The sequence below is a fragment of the Salmo trutta genome, chromosome 18 (assembly GCF_901001165.1).
Source record: "Salmo trutta chromosome 18, fSalTru1.1, whole genome shotgun sequence".
NCBI classification, from domain to species: Eukaryota; Metazoa; Chordata; class Actinopteri; order Salmoniformes; family Salmonidae; genus Salmo; species Salmo trutta.
The window spans coordinates 6556935-6582489 of NC_042974.1; the positions used below are offsets into that span (position 1 = coordinate 6556935).

The following is a 25555-nucleotide window of genomic DNA, read 5'->3' on the forward strand; positions in this document are numbered from 1 at the left end:
TATTCAGTGTTGTCTAGGTGGAGACCACTAGACGTAATACTAATACTATTCAGTGTTGTCTAGATGGGGACCACTAGACTTAATACTAATACTATTCAGTGTTGTCTAGGTGGAGACCACTAGACGTAATACTAATACTATTCAGTGTTGTCTAGGTGGGGACCACTAGACGTAATACTAATACTATTCAGTGTTGTCTAGGTGGGGACCACTAGACTTAATACTAATACTATTCAGTGTTGTCTAGGTGGGGACCACTAGACTTAATACTAATACTATTCAGTGTTGTCTAGGTGGGGACCACTAGACGTAATACTGATACTATTCAGTGTTGTCTAGGTGGGGACCACTAGACTTAATACTAATACTATTCAGTGTTGTCTAGGTGGGGACCACTAGACTTAATAATAATACTATTCAGTGTTGTCTAGGTGGGGACCACTAGACTTAATACTAATACTATTCAGTGTTGTCTAGGTGGGGAGTGGGAGCTCCAGTGACTGGAGTTGGACGTTTGTTTGTAAACACATCTGTTATCAATGGATCGCTGTATAACCTGTAGTCAAGGTTACCGGACCCATAGGGATACGGTCAATCACAGTGTGGTAACCGTCCCAGTCCAGCTGTGGCAGACAAGGAGATGGCATCTCCCCTGGAAGGCACGAGGGTTTTAAAGTGCTTTGAAGACTAAATATATTTAAAGACAAATCCATTTTTCATCATTCCACAAAGGACTGTGGACTGGCGCGGAGAGAGGGGATTTGTCACCAGGAGAGAGAGAGAGAGAGAGAGAGAGAGAGAGAGAGAGAGAGAGAGAGAGAGAGAGAGAGGTATAGAAAGAGAGAGAGAGAGAGAGAGAGAGAGAGAGAGAGAGAGAACGAGAACGAAAGAGAGGTATAGAAAGAGAGAGAGAGAGAACGAGAGCGAAAGAGAGGTATAGAAAGAGAGAGAGAGAGAGAAAGAGAAAGAGAGAAAGAAAGAGAGAGAACAAGATCCTATATGGGGTGTTGATTACCACACACCCCCACCAACCTACACCTACACCACACACCCCCCACCAACCCACACCTACACACACACACCCCCACCAACCCACACCTACACACACACACCCCCCACCAACCCACACCTACACACACACACACACCCCCACCAACCCACACCTACACACACACACCCCCCACCAACCCACACCTACACACACACACACACCCCCACCAACCTACACCTACACACACACACCCCCCACCAACCCACACCTACACACACACACCCCCCACCAACCCACACCTACACACACACACACACACCCCCACCAACCCACACCTACACACACACACCCCCCACCAACCCACACCTACACACACACACACACCCCCACCAACCCACACCTACACACACACACCCCCCACCAACCCACACCTACACACACACACACACCCCCACCAACCCACACCTACACACACACCCCCACCAACCCACACCTACACCCACACACACACACACCCCACCAACCCACACCTACACACACACACACACACACCCCCACCAACCCACACCTACACACACACCCCCACCAACCCACACCTACACACCCCCACCAACCCACACCTACACACACACACACACACCCACCAACCCACACCTACACCCACGCACGCCCCCACCAACCCACACCTACACACACACACACACACACACACACACACACCCCCACCAACCCACACCTACACACACACACACACACACACCCACCAACCCACACCTACACACACACACACACCCCCCACCAACCCACGCCTACACACACACACACCCCCACCAACCCACACCTACACACACACACACCACACACTCACACACACACCCACCAACCCACACCCACACACACCCCCGCCCACCCACACCCACACACACACACACACACACACCCACCAACCCACACCTACACACACACACACACACACACCCACCAACCCACACCTACACACACACACACACACACCCCCACCAACCCACACCTACACACACACACACTCACACACACACACACACACACACCCACCCACCCACCAACCCACACCCACACACACCCCCACCCACCCACACCCACACACACACACCAACCCACACCTACACACACACACACACACACCCCCACCAACCCACACCTACACACACACACACACACACACCCCCACCACCCACACCTACACACACACACACCCACCAACCCACACCTACACACACACACACACACACACACACACACTCACACACACACACACACCCACCCACCCACCAACCCACCCACCCACCAACCCACACCCACACACACCCCCACCAACCCACACCTACACACACACACAACACACACCACACACACCCCCACCAACCCACACCTACACACCCCCACCAACCCACACCTACACACACACACACACACACACACCCCCCAACAACCCACACCTACACACACACACCCCCACCAACCCACACCTACACACACACACACACTCACACACACACACACACACACACCCACCAACCCACACCCACACACACCCCCACCAACCCACACCTACACCCACACATATACAGACACACACACACACACACAATGGTATTTATACGCAGAGGCCTCTGTGATTCACTCCACCTGCAGAGTACTGTATGTTTACATCACAGAGGGAGCAGGCTGTTCAAAACAGTCCTCTCCTCTGTCCTGCTCCTGTCTGTCCTCTCCTCTGTCCTGCTCCTGTCTGTCCTCTCCTCTGTCCTGCTCCTGTCTGTCCTCTCCTCTGTCCTGCTCCTGTCTGTCCTCTCCTCTGTCCTGCTCCTGTCTGTCCTCTCCTCTGTCCTCTCCTGTCTGTCCTCTCCTCTGTCCTGCTCCTGTCTGTCCTCTCCTCTGTCCTGCTCCTGTCTGTCCTCTCCTCTGTCCTGCTCCTGTCTGTCCTGCTCCTGTCTGTCTGTCTGTCCTCTCCTCTGTCCTGCCCATGTCTGTCTGTCCTCTCCTCTGTCCTGCTCCTGTCTGTCCTCTCCTCTGTCCTGCTCCTGTCTGTCCTGCTCCTGTCTGTCTGTCTGTCCTCTCCTCTGTCCTGCCCATGTCTGTCTGTCCTCTCCTCTGTCCTGCTCCTGTCTGTCCTCTCCTGTCTGTCCTCTCCTCTGTTCTGCTCCTGTCTGTCCTCTCCTCTGTCCTGCTCCTGTCTGTCCTGCTCCTGTCTGTCCTCTCCTGTCTGTCCTCTCCTGTCTGTCCTCTCCTGTCTGTCCTGCTCCTGTCTGTCCTCTCCTGTCTGTCCTCTCCTCTATCCTGCTCCTGTCTGTCCTCTACTTTCCTCTGTCTGTCCTCTCCTCTCTCCTCCCTCTCCTCTCCTCTTCTCTCCATACTCTATAATACCTCCTTCTTTCTTCTAATATATAAAATAATATAAATAAAATATGCCATTTAGCAGACGCTTTCATGCGTGCATACATTTTTACATGTGGGTGGCGCGTGAATCGAACCCACAACCCTCTATACTCTCACCATAATCTCTCCATACACTCTCCTCCCTGCCATGCCCCGGCAATACCCCGCTCTGTTCACTCTCTCCTGTCTTGTCCAGTACTCTCCTCTCTTTCATCACTCTCTCCTGTCTTGTCCAGTACTCTCCTCTCTTCATCACTCTCTCCTGTCTTGTCCAGTACTCTCCTCTCTTCTATCACTCTCTCCTGTCTTGTCCAGTACTCTCCTCTCTTCATCACTCTCTCCTGTCTTGTCCAGTACTCTCCTCTCTTCATCACTCTCTCCTGTCTTGTCCAGTACTCTCCTCTCTTCATCACTCTCTCCTGTCTTGTCCAGTACTCTCCTCTCTTCTATCACTCTCTCCTGTCTTGTCCAGTACTCTCCTCTCTTCATCACTCTCTCCTGTCTTGTCCAGTACTCTCCTCTCTTCTATCACTCTCTCCTGTCTTGTCCAGTACTCTCCTCTCTTCATCACTCTCTCCTGTCTTGTCCAGTACTCTCCTCTCTTCATCACTCTCTCCTGTCTTGTCCTGTACTCTCCTCTCTTCATCACTCTCATCCTGTCTTGTCCAGTACTCTCCTCTCTTCATCACTCTCTCCTGTCTTGTCCAGTACTCTCCTCTCTTCTATCACTCTCTCCTGTCTTGTCCAGTACTCTCCTCTCTTCATCACTCTCTCCTGTCTTGTCCAGTACTCTCCTCTCTTCTATCACTCTCTCCTGTCTTGTCCAGTACTCTCCTCTCTTCTCACTCTCATCCTGTCTTGTCCAGTACTCTCCTCTCTTCATCACTCTCTCCTGTCTTGTCCAGTACTCTCCTCTCTTCATCACTCTCTCCTGTCTTGTCCAGTACTCTCCTCTCTTCATCACTCTCTCCTGTCTTGTCCAGTATCCTCCTCTCTTCATCACTCTCTCCTGTCTTGTCCAGTACTCTCCTCTCTTCATCACTCTCTCCTGTCTTGTCCAGTACTCTCCTCTCTTCATCACTCTCTCCTGTCTTGTCCAGTACTCTCCTCTCTTCAATCACTCTTCTCCTGTCTTGTCCAGTAACTCTCCTCTCTTCATCACTCTCTCCTGTCCTTGTCCAGTACTCTCCTCTCTTCATCACTCTCTCCTGTCTTGTCCAGTACTCTCCTCTCTTCATCACTCTCCTCCTGTCTTGTCCATTACTCTCCTCTCTTCATCACTCTCTCCTGTCTTGTCCTGTACTCTCCTCTCTTCATCACTCTCTCCTGTCTTGTCCTGTACTCTCCTCTCTTCATCACTCTCTCCTGTCTTGTCCAGTACTCTCCTCTCTTCATCACTCTCTCCTTCTTGTCCAGTACTCTCCTCTCTTCATCAGCTCTCCTGTCTTGTCCAGTACTCTCCTCTCTTCTATCACTCTCTCCTGTCTTGTCCAGTACTCTCCTCTCTTCATCACTCTCTCCTGTCTTGTCCAGTACTCTCCTCTCTTCATCACTCTCTCCTGTCTTGTCCTGTACTCTCCTCTCTTCATCACTCTCTCCTGTCTTGTCCAGTACTCTCCTCTCTTCATCACTCTCTCCTGTCTTGTCCAGTACTCTCCTCTCTTCATCACTCTCTCCTGTCTTGTCCAGTACTCTCCTCTCTTCATCACTCTCTCCTGTCTTGTCCAGTACTCTCCTCTCTTCATCACTCTCTCCTGTCTTGTCCAGTACTCTCCTCTCTTCATCACTCTCTCCTGTCTTGTCCAGTACTCTCCTCTCTTCATCACTCTCTCCTGTCTTGTCCAGTACTCTCCTCTCTTCATCACTCTCTCCTGTCTTGTCCAGTACTCTCCTCTCTTCATCACTCTCTCCTGTCTTGTCCAGTACTCTCCTCTCTTCTATCACTCTCTCATGTCTTGTCCAGTACTCTCCTCTCTTCATCACTCTCTCCTGTCTTGTCCAGTACTCTCCTCTCTTCTATCACTCTCTCCTGTCTTGTCCAGTACTCTCCTCTCTTCATCACTCTCTCCTGTCTTGTCCAGTACTCTCCTCTCTTCATCACTCTCTCCTGTCTTGTCCTGTACTCTCCTCTCTTCATCACTCTCTCCTGTCTTGTCCAGTACTCTCCTCTCTTCATCACTCTCTCCTGTCTTGTCCAGTACTCTCCTCTCTTCTATCACTCTCTCCTGTCTTGTCCAGTAACTCTCCTCTCTTCATCACTCTCTCCTGTCTTGTCCAGTACTCTCCTCTCTTCTATCACTCTCTCCTGTCTTGTCCAGTACTCTCCTCTCTTCATCACTCTCTCCTGTCTTGTCCATCCTCTCCTCTCTTCATCACTCTCTCCTGTCTTGTCCTGTACTCTCCTCTCTTCATCACTCTCTCCTGTCTTGTCCAGTACTCTCCTCTCTTCATCACTCTCTCCTGTCTTGTCCAGTACTCTCCTCTCTTCATCACTCTCTCCTGTCTTGTCCAGTACTCTCCTCTCTTCATCACTCTCTCCTGTCTTGTCCAGTACTCTCCTCTCTTCATCACTCTCTCCTGTCTTGTCCAGTACTCTCCTCTCTTCATCACTCTCTCCTGTCTTGTCCAGATACTCTCCTCTCTTCATCACTCTCTCCTGTCTTGTCCAGTACTCTCCTCTCTTCATCACTCTCTCCTGTCTTGTCCAGTATTCTCCTCTCTTCATCACTCTCTCCTGTCTTGTCCAGTACTTCTCCTCTCTTCATCACTCTCTCCTGTCTTGTCCAGTACTCTCCTCTCTTCTATCACTCTCTCATGTCTTGTCCAGTACTCTCCCTCTCTTCATCACTCTCTCATGTCTTGTCCAGTACTCTCCTCTCTTCTATCACTCTCTCCTGTCTTGTCCAGTACTCTCCTCTCTTCATCACTCTCTCCTGTCTTGTCCTGTACTCTCCTCTCTTCATACTCTCCTCTCTTCATCACTCTCTCCTGTCTTGTCCTGTACTCTCCTCTCTTCATCACTCTCTCCTGTCTTGTCCAGTACTCTCCTCTCTTCATCACTCTCTCCTGTCTGTCCAGTACTCTCCTCTCTTCATCACTCTCTCCTGTCTTGTCCAGTACTCTCCTCTCTTCATCACTCTCTCCTGTCTTGTCCAGTACTCTCCTCTCTTCATCACTCTCTCCTGTCTTGTCCAGTACTCTCCTCTCTTCATCATTCTTTCCTGTCTTGTCCAGTACTCTCCTCTCTTCATCACTCTCTCCTGTCTTGTCCAGTACTCTCCTCTCTTCATCACTCTCTCCTGTCTTGTCCAGTACTCTCCTCTCTTCATCACTCTCTCCTGTCTTGTCCAGTACTCTCCTCTCTTCATCACTCTCTCCTGTCTTGTCCTGTACTCTCCTCTCTTCATCACTCTCTCCTGTCTTGTCCAGTACTCTCCTCTCTTCATCACTCTCTCCTGTCTTGTCCAGTACTCTCCTCTCTTCTATCACCTCCTCTCCTGTCTTGTCCAGTACTCTCCTCTCATTCATCACTCTCTCCTGTCTTGTCCAGTACTCTCCTCTCTTCTAATCATCACTCTCTCCCTGTCTTGTCCAGTACTCTCTCTCTCTTCTTAGTCACTCTCTCCTGTCTTGTCCAGTACTCTCCTCTCTTCATCACTCTCTCCTGTCTGTCCTGTACTCTCACTCTTCATCACTCTCTCCGTCTTGTCCTGTACTCCCTCTCGTTCATCACTCTCTCCTGTCTTGGTCCAGTACTCTCCTCTCTTCATCACTCTCTCCTGTCTTGTCCAGTACTCTCCTCTCTTCATCACTCTCTCCTGTCTTGTCCAGTACTCTCCTCTCTTCATCACTCTCTCCTGTCTTGTCCAGTACTCTCCTCTCGTCATCACTCTCTCCTGTCTTGTCCAGTACTCTCCTCTCTTCATCACTCTCTCCTGTCTTGGTCCAGTACTCTCCTCTCTTCATCACTCTCTCCTGTCTTGTCCAGTACTCTCCTCTCTTCTATCACTCTCTCCTGTCTTGTCCAGTACTCTCCTCTCTTCATCACTCTCTCCTGTCTTGTCCAGTACTCTCCTCTCTTCATCACTCTCTCCTGTCTTGTCCTGTACTCTCCTCTCTTCATCACTCTCTCCTGTCTTGTCCAGTACTCTCCTCTCTTCATCACTCTCTCCTGTCTTGTCCAGTACTCTCCTCTCTTCATCACTCTCTCCTGTCTTGTCCAGTACTCTCCTCTCTTCATCACTCTCTCCTGTCTTGTCCAGTACTCTCCTCTCTTCATCACTCTCTCCTGTCTTGTCCAGTACTCTCCTCTCTTCATCACTCTCTCCTGTCTTGTCCAGTACTTTCCTCTCTTCATCACTCTCTCCTGTCTTGTCCAGTACTCTCCTCTCTTCATCACTCTCTCCTGTCTTGTCCAGTACTCTCCTCTCTTCATCACTCTCTCCTGTCTTGTCCAGTACTCTCCTCTCTTCATCACTCTCTCCTGTCTTGTCCAGTACTCTCCTCTCTTCATCACTCTCTCCTGTCTTGTCCAGTACTCTCCTCTCTTCATCACCCTCATCATCTGTCCTTTCATCTTCTCTCCACACTCTGTAATACTTCCCCTCCTCTTTCCCTACATCTCTCCTCCCCCTCCCCCTCTCCTGTCCCCCCTCTCTCCTCCCCCTCTCCCTCTCCTGTCCCCCCTCTCTCCTCCCCCTCCCCCTCTCCCTCTCCTGTCCCCCCTCTCTCCTCCCCCTCCCCCTCTCCCTCTCCTGTCCCCCCTCTCTCCTCCCCCTCTCCCTCTCCTGTCCCCCTCTCTCCTCCCCCTCCCCCTCCCCCTCTCCTCCCCCCTCCCCTCCCCCTCCCCCTCCCCCCCTCTCTTCTCCCCTCCTCTAATCTTCTCTCCTTCTCTTTTAATACAGTCTAGAAAAGTACACCTGTTAGCTTCTCCTCTACATTCTCTTTCCTGCAACTGGTAATCCATCAAAATAAACTGGACAAACTTCACAAGTTATATGCTAGGCTATCAAACACATAGGAATACAATTCTCCATCCTCTTTCCTACCTACACAGTACAGTCGTGGCCAAAAGTTTTGAGAATGACACAAATATAACTTTTCACAAAGTCTGCTGCCTCAGTTTGTATGATGGCAATTTGCATATACTCCAGAATGTTATGAAGCGTGATCAGATGAATTGCAATTAAATGCAAAGTCCCTCTTTGCTATGCAAATGAACTGAATCCCCCCAAAACATTTCCCCTGCATTTCAGCCCTGCCACAAAAGGACCAGCTGACATCATGTCAGAGATTCTCTCATTAACACAGGTGTGAATGTTGACGAGGACAAGGCTGGAGATCACTCTGTCATGCTGATTGAGTTCGAATAACAGACTGGAAGCTTCAAAAGGAGGGTGGTGCTTTGAATCATTGTTCTTCCTCTGTCAATCATGGTTACCTGCAAGGAAACACGTGCCGTCATCATTGCTTTGCACAAAAAGGGCTTCACAGGCAAGGATATTGCTGCCAGTAAGATTGCACTTAAATCAACCATTTATCAGATCATCAAGAACTCAGGAATGGCAGCAGGCAGGTGTGAGTGCATCTGCACGCACAGTGAGGCGAAGACTTTTGGAGGATGGCCCGGTGTCCAGAAGGGCAGCAAAGAAGCCACCTCTCTCCAGGAACATCAGGGACAGACTGATATTCTGCAAAAGGTACAGGGATTGGACTGCTGAGGACTGAGGTAAAGTCATTTTCTCTGATGAATCCCCTTTCCGATTGTTTGGAGCATCCGGAAAAAAGCTTGTCCGGAGAAGACAAGGTGAGTGCTACCATCAGTCCTGTGTCATGCCAACAGTAAAGCATCCTGAGACCATTCATGTGTGGGGTTGCTTCTCAGCCAAGGGAGTGGGCTCACTCACAATGTTGCCTAAGAACACAGCCATGAATAAAGAATGGTACCAACACATCCTCTGAGAGCAACTTCTCCCAACCATCCAGGAACAGTTTGGTGACGAACAATGTCTTTTCCAGCATGATGGAGCACCTTGCCATAAGGCAAAAGTGATAACTAAGTGGCTCGGGGAACAAAACATCGATATTTTGGGTCCATGGCCAGGAAACTCCCCAGACCTTAATCCCATTGAGAACTTGTGGTCAATCCTCAAGAGGCGGGTGGACAAACAAAAACCCACAGATTCTGACAAACTCCAAGCATTGATTATGCAAGAATGGGCTGCCATCAGTCAGGATGTGGCCCAGAAGTTAATTGACAGCATGCCAGGGCGGATTGCAGAGGTCTTGAAAAAGAAGGGTCCACACTGCAAATATTGACTCTTTGCAACTTCATGTAATTGTCAGTAAAAGCCTTTGACACTTATGAAATGCTTGTAATTATACTTCAGTATTCCATAGTAACATCTGACAAAAATATCTAAAGACACTGAAGCAGCAAACTTTGTGAAAATTCTAATTTGTGTCATTCTCAAAACTTTTGGCCATGACTGTATATGATTTCACTGGAGATTGAACCCTGACCCTCATATCTCCAAGGCTGACAGGTCATTCTTCAAAGCCAGTGAGGCCACTGAACAAGGATCTATTTCTGTGTCATAGTAACCGTGTTGATGTGTATGAGACGGTGCTTCAACGTCCACTTACTAAACAAATCCTCAGTGTTTCTAGGGTGGACAGGGAAGGTTCAGTGTTTCTAGGGTGGACGGGGAAGGTTCAGTGTTTCTAGGGTGGACAGGGAAGGTTCAGTGTTTCTAGGGTGGACAGGGAAGGTTCAGTGTATCTAGGGTGGACATTGAAGGTTCAGTGTTTCTAGGGTGGACAGGGAAGGTTCAGTGTTTCTAGGGTGGACAGGGAAGGTTCAGTGTTTCTCGGGTGGACAGGGAAAGTTCAGTTTCTCTAGGGTGGACAGGGAAGGTTCAGTGTTTCTAGGGTGGACAGGGAAGGTTCAGTGTTTCTAGGGTGGACAGGGAAGGTTCAGTGTTTCTCGGGTGGACAGGGAAAGTTCAGTTTCTCTAGGGTGGACAGGGAAGGTTCAGTGTTTCTAGGGTGGACAGGGAAGGTTCAGTGTTTCTAGGGTGGACAGGGAAGGTTCATGACTTATTATAATGAACTGACACTATGCTTTCTTCTTATACAAAAGCTCTAGACCTACTGGTCAACACTCAACGTGTGTGTGTGTGTGTGTGTGTGTGTGTGTGTGTGTGTGTGTGTGTGTGTGTGTGTGTGTGTGTCAGTACACAACAGCAGGAGAGGAAGGGTGTCTCTCTAACAGAGCACTGAGAGAGACAACCCTTCCTGCACACTCACCTTTCAGACAGTGATTCAACAATATAAACACAGCTTTAGGACACACACGCACACACACACAACATCCAGCTGTGCATGTAAAACTGTAATTAGTCTGTCCTTTTCCTTTCCCATCTCAACAGGAAATGCTAGTTTCCTCTGTGTACTGCTGTAATCTTCTAGTGGTATGCTGAGTCAAGCGTTTACAGATTGACTGACAGGCTAACTATTTTTGGCGTGGCTAACTAGCTAGCTAGCTAACTAGCTGGCTAATGTTTTTGTTTGAAAAATTCATCTGGGCAGGGTACCTGCTTTATTGTTTCACCTGGCTGCCAGTTCCTGATCTTCTGAAAACAACATGTGAGGAGTGGTCTGAAGCGTGAGAAGAATGGGAGACAGAGGAATACAACAGTGCTGAGACAGACGGCTCGTAGAGAAGACGACTGGATACTATTCTGAACTTTGTGTGGTGAGCTTTCTGGCGCCAAGAGCTGCTGAGGCATCACCCAAGTGGTGATACACAGAGTGAAGGAGGAGAAGTTCAGTGGCTATAAGAGTCGGGCTGGTAACCAGACTTGCCCTCTACAAGATCACCTGACCAGCTCCCTCCGCTGAAGACATGAACTGACCCTCTCCATCTGCAGAGGATGCAGCTTTCAAACACCTGGCCTCTACTGGTTGACCTGTCATAATATATTGTTTGTTTGTTTTTTGATCTTGAAGTTTATTACCTGTCTACTGGTAGGGTTATAAAGGTTTATTACCTGTCTACTGGTAGGGTTATAAAGGTTTATTACCTGTCTACAGGTAGGGTTATAAAGGTTTATTACCTGTCTACTGGTAGGGTTATAAAGGTTTATTACCTGTCTACTGGTAGGGTTATAAAGGTTTATTACCTGTCTACTGGTAGGGTTATAAAGGTTTATTACCTGTCTACTGGTAGGGTTTTAAAGGTTTACATCTTTGAAGTTGTTTGTGGTGAGTATTACACATTTTCAAAATGGCGCTTTACCCACGTGTGTTCTTGGTGTGTTCTGGCCAAAACACATGGTTTCTGGGACCAATCAGAATGGTTAGAATGTGTTTGTGTTCTAGAAATCGTTGGGAGGTACTCAGATCCAGAGTCATTGCGGAGAAGAAACTAACGTCCGTGGGCGTGGCTTAGCGTTTGGCCGGAGCAAGGAGTTTGGAAAGGCAGACAATCATTTTTATCCCCTGTGTGTGTGTGTGTGTGTGTGTGTGTGTGTGTGTGTGTGTGTGTGTGTGTGTGTGTGTGTGTGTGTGTGTGTGTGTGTGTGTGTCTGTTCTGCTACAATAACAGCTTCATGCTCCCCCCATGCACTCACTCATGATGGACAAGCAGCGCAACACGTCAATGGCCCGATGCATTTTGCAGGACAAAACTTCTATTTGGCCATAAATCGGTTTTCTGATTTGCATTTTACAGGATTAGCTCTGCAAAAATGTGGGTGTTATTATATTTAGTGACGATTATGCAGATGAGGTTGGAGAGAAATGAATTCTTAACTACATTTTTGAAAGTGCAGAACGACATACAGTCTGGCTTTTAAATAATACAGCAAAAGAAGAGATTGTGCGAATAAATGACAGTAACACCAGTATCTCCCATTATGATCAAGACATTTTTCCAGGGTAGTAAAATGTGTAATTAGAAGCGTTGATGGTCTATTAAGATAAATTCTTCCCGAACTCATCCCTAATGACCGTGAAGGGGGGGTTCATTCCGTTGGTAATGCGAAGCGTTTTGACACGCAACGGTACATTTCTGAAAGTTAATCGGTGCCTCAAAGCAGAAAACTCTTTCACCAACACCATTCATCACCCCTGACTGACCCAAGTTTCTCTGCCACAGTCACACAACGCCAAACTTATAGGCTGTGTCTATTTTCTGGTTGATTTACAAGCCTAACCTTGGACACTACAATATTAAGGTTTCAAGGGTGAATGTAAAATAGGCTACACATATCAGGTAGACAAATACCAAATCTGGCTTTAAGCAAGACCGAAGTCAAGTCACAGAACGGAGTTCTCCCTACCTTTGACTTTCGTTAAAGTGAGCACCGGGCTGTTGCAAGCGGACAGCGGGGCCACCCTGGCGGAATGTTTCTTCATAGTGACGAGCTCGGAAAGGCTGAGCTCTCCCCTCTTCGGCTACATCCCTGAATCTGGTGTGGTACCAATCTCTTCTGTGACTGACTGTGGGACTTTTGATGCTTCTTGTCTTTACTCTTCTCTAAACGTCGGATCAGCAGTTTCCCGCTACCTCTCTCGTCCTCTCTCGTGGATCCACCTTCTGCCCCTCCGTTCCTCAACTCTCCCTCAGTCGCTTTTCTTTCTTCTGATTCGATTCCCCTCCCTCATTCCCTCCCTCCCTTCCCCGGTTCTGCAGTATCCTGCCAGAGCGTGAGGCTGAGCTCTTTCTCTCTCCCTTCACATGTAAAACAGTAGAGGCAAATGCTGCAATTTGCCACGTCACGCGTGCCGCAGGCATCCACCATCTCCCTTAGTTGCATTATCTCTCCTCCCCGGCCCCTCTGTCCATCCCGAGCCAGACGCGCCGTGCCCGCTGCCAGCCCACCAGACCTCCCGAAGCGCGGTTCCCGGAGGCAGGTGGTTGGTGACTCAGAGCCGGTTGCAGCTTGGAGATATGAGGAAGGATCGATCACGGCGGGCAGCGGTGAAACTGCTTGCATTGGAGTGGCAGGGATAGTGTGAGTGATCTGATGAGACTGGGGCTGATGTAGAGGGAAAATATACTGTAGCCTATCCGTCCTATTCAAGGGTTATATGAAGACACAAAGCTTGCATGGGGAGGCAGTTTTCCTCCTCAATAGAAAGTCTTGGAAAAATACAATTTTCGCCAAACTGGTCTCAGAGCATTTCGTATTATTCTGTATGTAAATCTAGGACACATCATCTAGTATGATATTTTACTTTTCGTATATGGTTTGTATTAATTTGTGGATGTCCATCAACAATTCCGTATGATATGTTACGAATTACAATTCATATTATATGTTACGAATTTGCCAAATGTACAATCAATATGCTATGAATTTGCCGAACATACTATATGTTACGAATTTGCTAAACGTAGATATGTTACAAATTCTAGCTAGGTGGCTAGGAGATGAATGTTAGCTAGCTGGCTAATGTTAGCTGAGGTTAGGGGTTAGGGTTAAATTTAGAGTTAGGTTAAAGGGTTAAGGTTAGGGGAAGGGTTAGCTAAAAGAGTTAAGGTTAGGGTTATGATTAGGGTTATGATTAGGGTTATGATTAGGGTTATGATTAGGGTTATCTAACATGCTAAGTTGTTGCAAAGTAGCTCAAAAGTAGTAAGTAGTTGAAAAGTTGCTAATTAGCTAAAATTGTCTGTGATGAGATTTGAACTCACAACTTTTGGGTTGCTAGACGTTCGTGTTAAACGCCCGACCAACCACTCTACTTTCGTTTTTGCCCTAAGTAACCTTCTATCTGATGTAACCATACCAAACATAACACATCATACTAATTTGAGTGTCCCGGATTTACATTTAATATGTTACATCTAGTCTATGAGACCAGGCTGTTTAAGCAGCAGATTTGATCCAGTACACAGATTTTACACAGTGTGAGAAAATAAAACCACATAATAGTGATTTATATTATCCCACTGGAATTCGTTTGTCTTTTGCTCTGGTTGAAAAATACACCTGCCATTATAACATTGTGTTATTACTAGTAGTAGGGTCTATTGAAGTTGCCAAAGAAGCATTTAGTTTACAAGGCATTGCCTAAATAGCAACACCTTATAAATCCAATCAATAAAATTGTACTTAGCCTATATTAAACGTTATAATCTAAGTTTGAATATTATCCTTGTTGTTCCTCAACATGTTTGATCCATACCCTGCTGATAGCCACTCCACCTCCACCCATTATCTTTCATAATGCCCTTCCTAAACCCACTGGAGGATACAATGACTGACACACATCACCCATTATCTTTCATAATGCTCTTCCTAAACCCACTGGAGGATACAATGACTGACACACATCACCCATTATCTTTCATAATGCTCTTCCTAAACCCACTGGAGGATACAATGACTGACACACATCTCCCATTATCTTTCATAATGCTCTTCCTAAACCCACTGGAGGATACAATGACTGACACACATCTCCCATTATCTTTCATAATGCTCTTCCTAAACCCACTGGAGGATACAATGACTGACACACATCACCCATTATCTTTCATAATGCTCTTCCTAAACCCACTGGAGGATACAATGACTGACACACATCTCCCATTATCTTTCATAATGCCCTTCCTAAACCCACTGGAGGATACAATGACTGACACAAATCACCCATTATCTTTCATAATGCTCTTCCTAAACCCACTGGAGGATACAATGACTGACACACATCTCCCATTATCTTTCATAATGCTCTTCCTAAACCCCCTGGAGGATACAACGACTGACACACACCCTTCACAACGACAGACAGGCATCATTCTCCCCAGGGCAGGTAGAAGTGACTGAGGATAACGTCTGTGTGTGTGTGTGTCCTTCTCATATTAGTTCCCCCATGGGGCCTGTTCCAGCAATAAGAGGGCAGTTCAATTACTATAATGTTACATTCCAATAGAGACCCTCAACCTCACCCCCCCCCCCCCCCCCCCCCGGAAAGGTTACACTGATGACCTGTATGTGTGTGTGTGGCTATGTGTGTATGGTTGTGTGTCTGTGTGCGCGTGCGTGTGCGCGTGTGTAAAATCTGTTGGGGGAGTGTGTACATGACTAAAAGAAGCCACTCTGAATAATTCACTGGCTACACTCTTCCTCTTCACTAGATTCTACAGGCTCATATCCCCTGATCTGATAACTAGGACAAGGGGTTATTCAGGCTAGAATCCCTGATCTGATAACTAGGACAAGGTGTTGTACAGGCTAGAATCCCCTGATCTGATAACTAGGACAAGGTGTTATACAGGCTAGAATCCCTGATCTGATAACTAGGACAAGGTGTTATACAGGCTAGAATCCCTGATCTGATAACTAGGACAAGGTGTTATACAGGCTAGAATCCCTGATCTGATAACTAGGACAAGGGGTTGTACAGGCTCATATCCCCTGATCTGATAACTAGGACAAGGGGTTGTACAGGCTCATATCCCCTGATCTGATAACTAGGACAAGGGGTTATACAGGCTAGAATCCCTGATCTGATAACTAGGACAAGGGGTTGTACAGGCTAGAATCCCTGATCTGATAACTAGGACATGGGGTTGTACAGGCTAGAATCCCTGATCTGATAACTAGGACAAGGGGTTGTACAGGCTAGAATCCCTGATCTGATAACTAGGACAAGGGGTTATACAGGCTAGAATCCCTGATCTGATAACTAGGACAAGGGGTTGTACAGGCTAGAATCCCCTGATCTGATAACTAGGACAAGGGGTTGTACAGGCTAGAATCCCCTGATCTGATAACTAGGACAAGGGGTTGTACAGGCTAGAATCCCTGATCTGATAACTAGGACAAGGTGTTATACAGGCTAGAATCCCTGATCTGATAACTAGGACAAGGGGTTATACAGGCTAGAATCCCTGATCTGATAACTAGGACAAGGTGTTATACAGGCTAGAATCCCTGATCTGATAACTAGGACAAGGGGTTGTACAGGCTCATATCCCCTGATCTGATAACTAGGACAAGGGGTTATACAGGCTAGAATCCCTGATCTGATAACTAGGACAAGGGGTTGTACAGGCTAGAATCCCCTGATCTGATAACTAGGACAAGGGGTTATACAGGCTAGAATCCCTGATCTGATAACTAGGACAAGGGGTTATACAGGCTAGAATCCCCTGATCTGATAACTAGGACAAGGTGTTGTACAGGCTAGAATCCCTGATCTGATAACTAGGACAAGGGGTTGTACAGGCTAGAATCCCTGATCTGATAACTAGGACAAGGGGTTATACAGGCTAGAATCCCTGATCTGATAACTAGGACAAGGGGTTGTACAGGCTAGAATCCCCTGATCTGATAACTAGGACAAGGTGTTATACAGGCTAGAATCCCTGATCTGATAACTAGGACAAGGGGTTGTACAGGCTAGAATCCCTGATCTGATAACTAGGACAAGGGGTTGTACAGGCTAGAATCCCTGATCTGATAACTAGGACAAGGGGTTGTACAGGCTAGAATCCCTGATCTGATAACTAGGACAAGGTGTTATACAGGCTAGAATCCCTGATCTGATAACTAGGACAAGGGGTTGTACAGGCTAGAATCCCTGATCTGATAACTAGGACAAGGGGTTGTACAGGCTAGAATCCCTGATCTGATAACTAGGACAAGGTGTTATACAGGCTAGAATCCCTGATCTGATAACTAGGACAAGGGGTTGTACAGGCTAGAATCCCCTGATCTGATAACTAGGACAAGGGGCTATACAGGCTAGAATCCCTGATCTGATAACTAGGACAAGGGGTTGTACAGGCTAGAATCCCTGATCTGATAACTAGGACAAGGGGTTGTACAGGCTAGAATCCCTGATCTGATAACTAGGACAAAGGGTTGTACAGGCTAGAATCCCTGATCTGATAACTAGGACAAGGGGTTGTACAGGCTAGAATCCCCTGATCTGATAACTAGGACAAGGTGTTGTACAGGCTAGAATCCCTGATCTGATAACTAGGACAAGGGGTTGTACAGGCTAGAATCCCCTGATCTGATAACTAGGACAAGTATTTGTACAGGCTAGAATCCCGGATCTGATAACTAGGACAAGGGGTTATACAGGCTAGAAACCCCTGATCTGATAACTAGGACAAGGTGTTATACAGGCTAGAATCCCTGATCTGATAACTAGGACAAGGGGTTATACAGGCTAGAATCCCTGATCTGATAACTAGGACAAGGGGTTATACAGGCTAGAATCCCTGATCTGATAACTAGGACAAGGGGTTATACAGGCTAGAATCCCTGATCTGATAACTAGGACAAGGTGTTGTACAGGCTAGAATCCCTGATCTGATAACTAGGACAAGGGGTTATACAGGCTAGAATCCCTGATCTGATAACTAGGACAAGGGGTTATACAGGCTAGAATCCCTGATCTGATAACTAGGACAAGGGGTTATACAGGCTAGAATCCCTGATCTGATAACTAGGACAAGGGGTTATACAGGCTAGAATCCCTGATCTGATAACTAGGACAAGGGGTTATACAGGCTAGAATCCCTGATCTGATAACTAGGACAAGGGGTTATACAGGCTAGAATCCCTGATCTGATAACTAGGACAAGGGGTTATACAGGCTAGAATCCCCTGATCTGATAACTAGGACAAGGTGTTGTACAGGCTAGAATCCCTGATCTGATAACTAGGACAAGGGGCTATACAGGCTAGAATCCCTGATCTGATAACTAGGACAAGGGGTTATACAGGCTAGAATCCCTGATCTGATAACTAGGACAAGGGGTTATACAGGCTAGAATCCCCTGATCTGATAACTAGGACAAGGTGTTGTACAGGCTAGAATCCCTGATCTGATAACTAGGACAAGGGGTTGTACAGGCTAGAATCCCCTGATCTGATAACTAGGACAAGGTGTTGTACAGGCTAGAATCCCTGATCTGATAACTAGGACAAGGGGTTGTACAGGCTCATATCCCCTGATCTGATAACTAGGACAAGGGGTTATACAGGCTAGAATCCCTGATCTGATAACTAGGACAAGGGGTTGTACAGGCTAGAATCCCCTGATCTGATAACTAGGACAAGGGGTTATACAGGCTAGAATCCCTGATCTGATAACTAGGACAAGGGGTTATACAGGCTAGAATCCCCTGATCTGATAACTAGGACAAGGTGTTGTACAGGCTAGAATCCCTGATCTGATAACTAGGACAAGGGGTTGTACAGGCTAGAATCCCTGATCTGATAACTAGGACAAGGGGTTATACAGGCTAGAATCCCTGATCTGATAACTAGGACAAGGGGTTGTACAGGCTAGAATCCCTGATCTGATAACTAGGACAAGGGGTTGTACAGGCTAGAATCCCCTGATCTGATAACTAGGACAAGGTGTTGTACAGGCTAGAATCCCTGATCTGATAACTAGGACAAGGGGTTGTACAGGCTAGAATCCCCTGATCTGATAACTAGGACAAGGGGCTATACAGGCTAGAATCCCTGATCTGATAACTAGGACAAGGGGTTGTACAGGCTAGAATCCCTGATCTGATAACTAGGACAAGGGGTTGTACAGGCTAGAATCCCTGATCTGATAACTAGGACAAAGGGTTGTACAGGCTAGAATCCCTGATCTGATAACTAGGACAAGGGGTTGTACAGGCTAGAATCCCTGATCTGATAACTAGGACAAAGGGTTGTACAGGCTAGAATCCCTGATCTGATAACTAGGACAAGGGGTTGTACAGGCTAGAATCCCCTGATCTGATAACTAGGACAAGTATTTGTACAGGCTAGAATCCCGGATCTGATAACTAGGACAAGGGGTTATACAGGCTAGAAACCCCTGATCTGATAACTAGGACAAGGTGTTATACAGGCTAGAATCCCTGATCTGATAACTAGGACAAGGGGTTATACAGGCTAGAATCCCTGATCTGATAACTAGGACAAGGGGTTATACAGGCTAGAATCCCTGATCTGATAACTAGGACAAGGGGTTGTACAGGCTAGAATCCCTGATCTGATAACTAGGACAAGGGGTTATACAGGCTAGAATCCCTGATCTGATAACTAGGACAAGGGGTTATACAGGCTAGAATCCCTGATCTGATAACTAGGACAAGGGTTATACAGGCTAGAATCCCTGATCTGATAACTAGGACAAGGGGTTATACAGGCTAGAATCCCTGATCTGATAACTAGGACAAGGGGTTATACAGGCTAGAATCCCTGATCTGATAACTAGGACAAGGGGTTATACAGGCTAGAATCCCCTGATCTGATAACTAGGACAAGGTGTTGTACAGGCTAGAATCCCTGATCTGATAACTAGGACAAGGGGTTGTACAGGCTAGAATCCCCTGATCTGATAACTAGGACAAGGGGCTATACAGGCTAGAATCCCTGATCTGATAACTAGGACAAGGGGTTATACAGGCTAGAATCCCTGATCTGATAACTAGGACAAGGGGTTATACAGGCTAGAATCCCCTGATCTGATAACTAGGACAAGGTGTTGTACAGGCTAGAATCCCTGATCTGATAACTAGGACAAGGGGTTGTACAGGCTAGAATCCCCTGATCTGATAACTAGGACAAGGTGTTGTACAGGCTAGAATCCCTGATCTGATAACTAGGACAAGGGGTTGTACAGGCTAGAATCCCTGATCTGATAACTAGGACAAGGGGTTGTACAGGCTAGAATCCCTGATCTGATAACTAGGACAAGGGGTTATACAGGCTAGAATCCCCTGATCTGATAACTAGGACAAGGTGTTATACAGGCTAGAATCCCTGATCTGATAACTAGGACAAGGTGTTGTACAGGCTAGAATCCCTGATCTGATAACTAGGACAAGGGGTTGTACAGGCTAGAATCCCTGATCTGATAACTAGGACAAGGTGTTGTACAGGCTAGAATCCCTGATCTGATAACTAGGACAAGGGGTTATACAGGCTAGAATCCCCTGATCTGATAACTAGGACAAGGGGTTATACAGGCTAGAATCCCCTGATCTGATAACTAGGACAAGGTGTTATACAGGCTAGAATCCCTGATCTGATAACTAGGACAAGGGGTTATACAGGCTAGAATCCCCTGATCTGATAACTAGGACAAGGGGTTGTACAGGCTAGAATCCCTGATCTGATAACTAGGACAAGGGGTTATACAGGCTAGAATCCCCTGATCTGATAACTAGGACAAGGGGTTGTACAGGCTAGAATCCCCTGATCTGATAACTAGGACAAGGGGTTGTACAGGCTAGAATCCCCTGATCTGATAACTAGGACAAGGGGTTATACAGGCTAGAATCCCTGATCTGATAACTAGGACAAGGGGTTATACAGGCTAGAATCCCCTGATCTGATAACTAGGACAAGGGGTTGTACAGGCTAGAATCCCTGATCTGATAACTAGGACAAGGGGTTATACAGGCTAGAATCCCTGATCTGATAACTAGGACAAGGTGTTGTACAGGCTAGAATCCCTGATCTGATAACTAGGACAAGGGGTTGTACAGGCTAGAATCCCTGATCTGATAACTAGGACAAGGTGTTGTACAGGCTAGAATCCCTGATCTGATAACTAGGACAAGGGGTTGTACAGGCTAGAATCCCCTGATCTGATAACTAGGACAAGGGGTTGTACAGGCTAGAATCCCCTGATCTGATAACTAGGACAAGGGGTTGTACAGGCTCATATCCCCTGATCTGATAACTAGGACAAGGGGTTATACAGGCTCATATCCCCTGATCTGATAACTAGGACAAGGGGTTATACAGGCTAGAATCCCCTGATCTGATAACTAGGACAAGGGGTTATACAGGCTAGAATCCCTGATCTGATAACTAGGACAAGGGGTTGTACAGGCTCATATCCCCTGATCTGATAACTAGGACAAGGGGTTATACAGGCTAGAATCCCCTGATCTGATAACTAGGACAAGGGGTTATACAGGCTAGAATCCCTGATCTGATAACTAGGACAAGGTGTTATACAGGCTAGAATCCCCTGATCTGATAACTAGGACAAGGGGTTGTACAGGCTAGAATCCCTGATCTGATAACTAGGACAAGGTGTTGTACAGGCTAGAATCCCTGATCTGATAACTAGGACAAGGTGTTATACAGGCTAGAATCCCTGATCTGATAACTAGGACAAGGTGTTATACAGGCTAGAATCCCTGATCTGATAACTAGGACAAGGGGTTATACAGGCTAGAATCCCTGATCTGATAACTAGGACAAGGGGTTATACAGGCTAGAATCCCTGATCTGATAACTAGGACAAGGGGTTGTACAGGCTAGAATCCCTGATCTGATAACTAGGACAAGGTGTTATACAGGCTAGAATCCCTGATCTGATAACTAGGACAAGGTGTTATACAGGCTAGAATCCCTGATCTGATAACTAGGACAAGGTGTTGTACAGGCTAGAATCCCTGATCTGATAACTAGGACAAGGTGTTATACAGGCTAGAATCCCCTGATCTGATAACTAGGACAAGGGGTTGTACAGGCTAGAATCCCTGATCTGATAACTAGGACAAGGGGTTATACAGGCTAGAATCCCTGATCTGATAACTAGGACAAGGTGTTATACAGGCTAGAATCCCTGATCTGATAACTAGGACAAGGTGTTGTACAGGCTAGAATCCCTGATCTGATAACTAGGACAAGGTGTTGTACAGGCTAGAATCCCTGATCTGATAACTAGGACAAGGTGTTATACAGGCTAGAATCCCTGATCTGATAACTAGGACAAGGGGTTATACAGGCTAGAATCCCCTGATCTGATAACTAGGACAAGGGGTTATACAGGCTAGAATCCCTGATCTGATAACTAGGACAAGGGGTTGTACAGGCTAGAATCCCTGATCTGATAACTAGGACAAGGGGTTATACAGGCTAGAATCCCTGATCTGATAACTAGGACAAGGTGTTATACAGGCTAGAATCCCTGATCTGATAACTAGGACAAGGTGTTGTACAGGCTAGAATCCCTGATCTGATAACTAGGACAAGGTGTTGTACAGGCTAGAATCCCTGATCTGATAACTAGGACAAGGGGTTGTACAGGCTAGAATCCCCTGATCTGATAACTAGGACAAGGGGTTGTACAGGCTAGAATCCCTGATCTGATAACTAGGACAAGGTGTTATACAGGCTAGAATCCCTGATCTGATAACTAGGACAAGGTGTTGTACAGGCTAGAATCCCCTGATCTGATAACTAGGACAAGGGGTTATACAGGCTAGAATCCCTGATCTGATAACTAGGACAAGGTGTTATACAGGCTAGAATCCCCTGATCTGATAACTAGGACAAGGGGTTGTACAGGCTAGAATCCCTGATCTGATAACTAGGACAAGGGGTTGTACAGGCTAGAATCCCTGATCTGATAACTAGGACAAGGTGTTATACAGGCTAGAATCCCCTGATCTGATAACTAGGACAAGGTGTTATACAGGCTAGAATCCCCTGATCTGATAACTAGGACAAGGGGTTGTACAGGCTCATATCCCCTGATCTGATAACTAGGACAAGGTGTTGTACAGGCTAGAATCCCTGATCTGATAACTAGGACAAGGTGTTGTACAGGCTAGAATCCCCTGATCTGATAACTAGGACAAGGGGTTGTACAGGCTAGAATCCCTGATCTGATAACTAGGACAAGGGGTTGTACAGGCTCATATCCCCTGATCTGATAACTAGGACAAGGTGTTGTACAGGCTAGAATCCCTGATCTGATAACTAGGACAAGGTGTTGTACAGGCTAGAATCCCTGATCTGATAACTAGGACAAGGGGTTATACAGGCTAGAATCCCTGATCTGATAACTAGGACAAGGTGTTATACAGGCTAGAATCCCTGATCTGATAACTAGGACAAGGGGTTATACAGGCTAGAATCCCTGATCTGATAACTAGGACAAGGTGTTGTACAGGCTAGAATCCCCTGATCTGATAACTAGGACAAGGTGTTGTACAGGCTAGAATCCCCTGATCTGATAACTAGGACAAGGGGTTGTACAGGCTAGAATCCCTGATCTGATAACTAGGACAAGGGGTTGTACAGGCTAGAATCCCTGATCTGATAACTAGGACAAGGTGTTGTACAGGCTAGAATCCCCTGATCTGATAACTAGGACAATGGATTGTGTCCCAAATGGCACCCTATATTCCTCAAATTCAAATCTGGACCTTGAAGCTCGATCAATAGATTTGTTTAATTCCTCCCTTCTTCCCCCTATGGGTCCTGGTCTAAAGTAGTGCACTATATAGGGAACAGAATGCCATTTGGGACGGAGATACGCAGACCTCTACAAAAACACATCAGACACTCTAACCCCCTCCTTCCCCAATCCTCTCTCTCCCAACTCACTTACCTTGGAACCCAGAATCAAATCTCACGTGTCCTAACATTTATTTTGAAGAGACTGTCACTAAACACAAAGTTTTCACAAAGTGCCAGGCTAGAGGTTCAAGGAAATGAATCTCTCGCTCTACTAACTACTGTAACTACTGTTCACTGTTGCCTTTCTTACACACCATTTCACCATTTCCTACACGACTGGAAGAGTCCTTAGTGCATGAAGAGCATGTTCCTTTCCAAACCCTCTTCCCCAGTCCTCTCTTCCCACAGTCCTCTCTTCCCCAGTCCTCTCTTCCCCCAGTCCTCTCTTCCCCAGTCCTCTCTTCCCCCAGTCCCCCAGTCCCCTCTTCCCCAGTCCTCTCTTCCCCCAGTCCCCTCTTCCCCCAGTCCCCCCTTCCCCCAGTCCTCTCTTCCCCCAGTCCCCTCTTCCCCAGTAATCTCTTCCACAGTCCCCTCTTCCCCCAGTCCCCTCTTCCCCCAGTCCTCTCTTCCCCCAGTCCCCTCTTCCCCCAGTCCCCTCTTCCCCAGTACCCTCTTCCCCCAGTCCTCTCTTCCCCAGTCCTCCCTTCCCCCAGTCCCCTCTTCCCCCAGTCCCCTCTTCCCCCAATTCTCTCTTCCCCCAGTCCTCTCTTCCCCCAGTCCTCTCTTTTCCCCCAGTCCTCTCTTCCCCCAGTCCTCTCTTCCCCCAGTCCTCTCTTCCCCAGTCCTCTCTTCCCCCAGTCCTCTCTTCCCCCAGTCCTCTTTTCCCCCAATTCTCTCTTCCCCCAGTCCTCTCTTCTCCCAATTCTCTCTTCCCCCAGTCCTCTCTTCCCCCAGTCCCCTCTTCCCCCAGTCCTCTCTTCCCCAGTCCTCTCTTCCCCCAGTCCCCTCTTCCCCCAGTCTCCTCTTCCCCCAGTCCCCTCTTCCCCCAGTCCTCTCTTCCCCCAGTCCTCTCTTCCCCAGTCCTCTCTTCCCCCAGTCCCTCTTCCCCCAGTCCTCTCTTCCCCAGTCCCCTCTTCCCCCAGTCCCCTCTTCCCCCTGTCCCCTCTTCCCCAGTCCTCTCTTCCCCCAGTCCCCTCTTCCCCCTGTCCCCTCTTCCCCAGTCCTCTCTTCCCCCAGTCCTCTCTTCCCCAGTCCTCTCTTCCCCCAGTCCTCTCTTCCCCAGTCCTCTCTTCCCCAGTCCTCTCTTCCCCCAGTCCCCTCTTCCCCCAGTCCCCTCTTCCCCCAGTCCTCTCTTCCCCAGTCCCCTCTTCCCCCAGTCCTCTCTTCCCCCAGTCCTCTCTTCCCCAGTCCTCTCTTCCCCCAGTCCTCTCTTCCCCCAGTCCTCTCTTCCCCCAGTCTCCTCTTCCCCCTGTCCTCTCTTCCCCAGTCCTCTCTTCCCCCAGTCCTCTCTTCCCCCAGTCCTCTCTTCCCCCAGTCTCCTCTTCCCCCTGTCCTGTCTTCCCCAGTCCTCTCTTCCCCCAGTCTCCTCTTCCCCCTGTCCTGTCTTCCCCAGTCCTCTCTTCCCCAGTCCTCTCTTCCCCCAGTCCTCTCTTCCCCCAGTCCCCTCTTCCCCCAGTCCTCTCTTCCCCAGTCCTCTCTTCCCCCAGTCCCCCCTTCCCCCAGTCCCCTCTTCCCCCTGTCCTCTCTTCCCCAGTCCTCTCTCCCCCCAGTCCTCTCTTCCCCAGTCCTCTCTTTACCAGTTGTTCCCACTAATATAATTGATTGGACAGTTTCTACCATTTTCCACTGCTCCCCGTGCGTCAGTGTCAGGGTCTGTGTTTGGGTTAGAGGGAAGAGACAGAAA

The 25555-nt window shown here is 47.7% G+C and overlaps 1 protein-coding gene across 3 annotated transcripts in view; it reads right to left on the reverse strand.

The window, feature by feature from the left end:
• Positions 1-25555, reverse strand: part of slc35f3b (solute carrier family 35 member F3b) — a 209973-nt gene that overhangs the window by 77225 nt on the left and 107193 nt on the right. The window contains exon 1 of one of the 3 annotated variants that reach the window (XM_029697600.1): positions 12754-13501. The exons of the other annotated variants lie outside the window; for them this stretch is intronic. Within the exon in view, the coding sequence (XP_029553460.1) occupies positions 12754-12829 (76 nt within the window). The 5' untranslated portion in view covers positions 12830-13501. Of the gene's footprint in view, positions 1-12753; positions 13502-25555 lie in introns of those variants that run through there. 3 annotated transcript variants of the gene reach the window in all.